At 33.0% G+C, this 5,511-nt stretch overlaps 1 protein-coding gene and 1 non-coding gene across 3 annotated transcripts; one reads left to right on the forward strand and one right to left on the reverse strand.

The window, feature by feature from the left end:
- Window positions 1-475: 475 nt before the first annotated feature.
- Window positions 476-562, reverse strand: TRNAM-CAU. The gene is given in 2 exon segments: window positions 476-511; window positions 525-562. It is a non-coding gene; the product is annotated as a tRNA-Met (tRNA).
- An 844-nt stretch (window positions 563-1,406) lies between these two features.
- Window positions 1,407-2,652, forward strand: LOC124916686. Of its 2 annotated transcripts, none has more exons than XM_047457437.1 (3): window positions 1,407-1,724; window positions 1,792-2,216; window positions 2,288-2,652. In XM_047457437.1, the coding sequence occupies exons 2-3, from the start codon at window positions 2,067-2,069 to the stop codon at window positions 2,513-2,515; spliced, it is 378 nt and encodes a 125-aa protein (XP_047313393.1). In that variant the 5' UTR covers window positions 1,407-1,724; window positions 1,792-2,066; the 3' UTR covers window positions 2,516-2,652. The 2 variants fall into 2 exon arrangements, 1 of the variants encoding a protein (XP_047313393.1); XR_007096902.1 differs by having other exon boundaries at window positions 1,408-1,724.
- Window positions 2,653-5,511: the final 2,859 nt, after the last annotated feature.

Below are 5,511 nucleotides of genomic sequence, written 5' to 3' on the forward strand. Positions count from 1 at the left end.
GAAGTTGGTTCTCAAGTACTATACGGTTAGTTAATGAAAAATCTTTCAGATAAAGTTTAGCAAGGTAGAGTATCTTACCAATATCAAATTGAGAAAATGAGTCATTTGGATCTAAACAAACAATGCAAGTAAATACCTCTATAGTTGATTTCGAAAACGATTGTTCATCTCTTGAATCATCGTATCAATAACCTATTATTCCAAAAAACATAAGTGCTCCCCCACTATCAAAATAAACCACACAAAACACATTATTCATAAAAGAAATGGGGTGAGAGAGGCTCGAACTCTCGACCTCAGGATTACTCGTAGTTTGGATCTAAACAAACAATGCAAGTAAATACCTCTATAGTTGATTTCGAAAACGATTGTTCATCTCTTGAATCATCGTATCAATAACCTATTATTCCAAAAAACATAAGTGCTCCCCCACTATCAAAATAAACCACACAAAACACATTATTCATAAAAGAAATGGGGTGAGAGAGGCTCGAACTCTCGACCTCAGGATTACTCGTAGAAGCTATGAGACCTACGCGCTAGCCAACTGCGCCACCACCCCTTTGTGTCACTTGTCATTTCTGATTATATATATATATAGAGAAACATAGTTCATAATATGTATAAATTATACCCAAATTTTTCACACAAGTCAGGGATGCTTAAGTCCCTTCTTGCACCCCTTGGATACACCACTGCCTAGCACCTTCCCCAACCGTCATGCCTCGTTCTAATTCGATATGAGAATCAAAAAAAGACTTTCACACAATACTTTTGTCACTCACTTGAACTACCCTAACGAATTTATGTAATACTTTTGTCACTTCTAAGATCCTGGTGAGTTTATAAAACAAGTGTATTGAAAATACAAATTAGAAATGATCACAACCACCTTTTATATCCTTACAAATCATGATTTAGCTTCAATGAACTCCAATTGACATTAACAATTTAGCAGAACCAAAGGAAAGTCAAACTATTTAGCTTTATTTGCATATCAATCAACAATTGAACTTCAATGAACCAAAATTTGAATGAAGAACAATTCCCCATTTCAAAGATTATCACAACCAAATTGTCAATAAGACAATTAGATCTAATTTGAAAAAATCATGATGTTTAAACAACAAATACAAATTTCAAAATCAATCTTAAAGCCGAAATGTGTTTGGATTGCTCAAGAATCTTTTGAAAAATAAAAAAGTAAACATCGTTCTCATCCTGATCAACAATCACAAGATGCTTGCAATTAAGAGAAAGTCACAGTCTCAGCTCCAAAAGTTAGGGCTCAGATGATCGACGGTTAAGATATAATAATGGAGTTAGTTGATCACCTTTCTTCCTCCATAAGTTTCAATACCACTCAAAGCATGATTCCGCCTTTATATATATTTCCAATGTTTTGTTTTCAAATAAATCTCTGGTATTGACATTTTCTTGATTAGTGACTAGTATAAATAGAAGATTTGATATTGAATAGAAATTATTTCAAATAATCTTCCTGTTAGCTATATCTAGCCATGTCCAACGGCTTGAAGAAAGACTCTGTTGTGATTCTTCGTATGGATGGAGAAGACCTGCTTGATTTCATGAACAGCCCAGATTTCGAAACAGTGACAATCCCTCCTCATTGGGTGATTGATGGGTCGTTTCAACATTGTGTTGTCATGGCGATCATGAACTTGACAGTGGATCATGGAATGCCTCCTGTTTCTGATGTTTGGGTAATAAATTATGTTTGGTTATGAACTTATGGTATAGATTTGATTCATTTCTTTTGTTTGGTTGAAGGTAAATATAAATGTTTTAAGACCGGCTCTGGATTTGAACAATATGCGAAACGAGGAAGATTTCACCCGTGAAACTATCTTGGAAGAAACCAAGAAAGTGGTGAAAAAAATTGCAAAAATATTGAAAGAACAGCCTGTGATTGTTGCCCATAATGAATCTATCTTTGATGGAAATGAGATCAAGAAGTTGTTGTCAAACAACATTGAATTCGATAAGGTGTGTGAATTGTGATCATCACTTATCATGTTCGATCAGTTCATAATTAAAACTCAATCATGGATTCTATTGACATGAAAATATTGCAGACTATCGATGAGTTGATGGGAAGCTTGAAATCAGATGATACTCATAAGATTTCTAAAGTTCGTTTTGCAATTGATGTGATTATTGCATCTTCAGGGTTCTCTCCATTCGGCAATAAGGAAGTAAGTAGGTTTTGGTTAGTGGGTTATAATTATAAAGTGTTGTTGTTAAGTGTTCATGGGTTTTATTGCAGATGGAGAATTTGATAGATGGTGCATTGAAGAATTTGGATTATGATGATGATGATGAAGATGAAGATGATGATGTGAAGAAGAAGGAGATGATAATAAAAGTGATGAATAGTATTACAATGGAATTGGAGAAGAAACCTATCTCTGTTATTACAGATTCAATTGTTCAAGAATCAATTTCCTCTGATACTTCATCTTGTGCTTCCACTGTTGCTTCCACAAGAAAGTAGATATCTGTAATTTTCTTGATTTTGTTTAATGTTCAACCAACAAGAGAGGTAAAAATGAATAAAAATAGTAAACTTACTTTGATTAGTACTAAGTTCATTTTGTTAGTGTAACAATTCATATTGTAAGATTATTAATTACATTATTTAAAAAAAAATATACTTATAATAGAGCAGTCCATTTCAATGGTTTTGTAGAAACTTATAATATATATAATGCACATAACAAACAAATTTTATTTCATTCATACAATAATAATCAGAAATGTCCTCACCACATAAAACACATTATTTTTATTTTTATTTTATAAAAAATACACGTCCAATTACCATTGAGAAAGTCATTTTTAGCTAAACATGTAATTCCGTGGACTAATATATTGTTTATATGTTTGACAAAAATAAAAATAAAAAAAGTAAAAGTTGTAGACAAAACTCGGATATCTAAGGACATAGATTAAACTTTGAGTTTTAGCATATATCGGGGAAATTGGACGAAATGACCCTAAAGATGGGGCATTTGCCTCCGTGGTCACCCTATAATTAAAATTGATTTGGTGACCAATTTATTGTTTTTAGACGAAATTACCCTTTTCGCGTAACGCGAAGTGAATTAGGTTTAATATAAATACTCAATTTTTTTCATTTTCTTCATTTCGTTTCTCTCTCTTCTCTCTCTGTTCTTGTTCGTCGGCGGCGGCGAAAACTTCGGCGACGACGACTATGACTATGCCCCATGAATCTACAAAGATAAGAAAACCTTAACCTGAATCGATGTTTATAATACAGATTTATGTTCTTATTTCCATATTTTCATTTCAAACCCTAACCCTAACCCAAATCGATTTATTTTCATGTTTCCAGTATTTCCATCTGAAAACCCTAAATCAATATATGTTCTTATTGTCTATTATCTTCATTTCAAACGATTTATGTTGTTCTTAATCAAACTCTAACCCTAAATCAATTAAATCTGTTCATATTGGTTCATATTGGTTCATACTAGTTCATATTGATTCATATTGGTTCTTTTTTTTGTTCTTCTTATTGTTCTTATGTCGATGATGATATTTGCAGATCATATGAGTTCTGTTTCGCGAAGAGCTTCTCGTTACGCGAAGGGCTTCTCGTTTCGCAAAGGGCTTCTTGTTTCGCGAAGGGCTTCTCGTTACGCGAAGGCTTCTCGTTTCGCGAAGGGCTTCTCGTTACGCAAATGACTTCTCGTTTCGCGAAGAGCTTCACGTTTCGTCATATGGGTCTGGATTCAGTGAAGAAGTACTTACAGCAAGACGGAAACCGGCTAAGTGTCGACGTTATAGATGAAGTGTTTTCTCAATAGTTAATACAATTGAGTTGTTTTCATTTAGGTGTTCTATAATTATATGTTAAAAGGTTTATTTGTAGAATTGCATTTTGAAAGGGGGGAGACATAGAGAAATTGAGATTGAACTTGGATAAACTTCCCTTCATATTAAGGGACTTTAATCCAATTTGTATTATTAAACCTAATCCTAATGGAAATTAAAATAAGCTTCATTTCCTCAGATTCTCTAATTAAAAAGAAGCTTTATTTCTTTTGTCTGTTTTATTTTTTTAATCAGATATATATAAAGCTTTTCTAAATTATTAATGTAATATTGTACTTTCATCTTGTCACCTAAAGAAAGCAAATGATAAACATATTTTTGTTATTTACAATTTGGGATAGAAATTTAAGACAAAACTCACCAAAATGGAATGTTTTTATCATTCATACTCACCAAGAAGTTTCAAACTAGACTAGAGAGTTATCATATATATAGCTATAAAAAAACAAAAAATGGAGGACCAGTCTAGTTATTATTTGAACAAATAAGATATATCTTTTATTTGGATATTGGTGGTAGTCTATTATGGAAATGAAGAATTGTTCTCATTCACCTAATCATTCACCTAATCTTTTCTTTGTCCTCGTCATTATCGCGCACCACCACGCCCATTATTATGATTGTTTGATTTTTCATAGTCTTCTTCGTAGAGCCTATGGTATCGTCGACGACATTCATGTTCATACAATCCCTCCACTTCATCCTCCAGTTCATCACGATCCTTTGGCTTCTCATAAGATCGCTCACGAGATTTCTCCCTATCACCCTCTCTATCTCTTCCATTTTCACGGGATTTTTCCCTACACATGATGGGGTGAACATCAGAATCATTCATATCAAAATGCACAAACTGAAATTCAGATTCAAAAAACACTAACTATGTTTGGGAGAGGTACAATTCCAATTCTTTTGTTTGTTTAACAATTTAAAACTAAGAATTCAAATGAAAGCACCAAGGGTGTATGTAGTATTACCGGTCTGCATGACGATCATCGCGTGCCCTTGGTGGCTCCTCTGATCTTGGTGGCCCTCCAGATTGCAGTTTTGCAGTTGTTGCTCTCTGATATTGTGAGAAACAGAAAAATTAGTAAAACTGTTCATAAATATATCATTTAACCAGAAAACAATACAATATCGGTGGAAATAGTCAAACTAAACTAGACAATAGTAACAACCCACTAGTATTTAGTATTTTTTAGTATATAAACGTACTATCTTCATAGTTTTCAAACGTGAAGCCCTTCGCGAAACGAGAAGCCCTTCGCGTAACGAGAAGCCCTTCGCGAAACAGAACCCATATGATCTGCAAATATCATCATTGACATAAGAACAATAAGATGAACAAAAAAATGAACCAATATGAACCAATATGAACCAGTATGAACCAGTATGAACAAACATGAACCAATATGAACCAATATGAACAAATTTAATTGATTTAGGGTTAGAGTTTGATTAAGAACAACATAAATCGTTTGAAATGAAGATAATAGAAAATAAGAACATAAATTGATTTAGGATTTTCAGATGGAGATACTGGAAACATGAACATAAATCGATTTAGGTTAGGGTTAGGGTTTAAAATGAAGATATGAAAATAAGAACATAAATCTGTATTATAAACATCGATTT

The sequence above is a fragment of the Impatiens glandulifera genome, chromosome 9 (genome assembly GCF_907164915.1).
Source record: "Impatiens glandulifera chromosome 9, dImpGla2.1, whole genome shotgun sequence".
Taxonomy (NCBI): Eukaryota; Viridiplantae; Streptophyta; class Magnoliopsida; order Ericales; family Balsaminaceae; genus Impatiens; species Impatiens glandulifera.

Excerpts from the sequence above, each read along its gene's own strand:
- LOC124916686 (XM_047457437.1), top strand. The coding sequence starts at position 2,067 with ATGGATTCTATTGACATGAAAATATTGCAGACTATCGATGAGTTGATG. Across the intron at positions 2,217-2,287 it reads CTCCATTCGGCAATAAGGAA|ATGGAGAATTTGATAGATGG; the intron begins GTAAGTAGGTTT and ends GTTTTATTGCAG.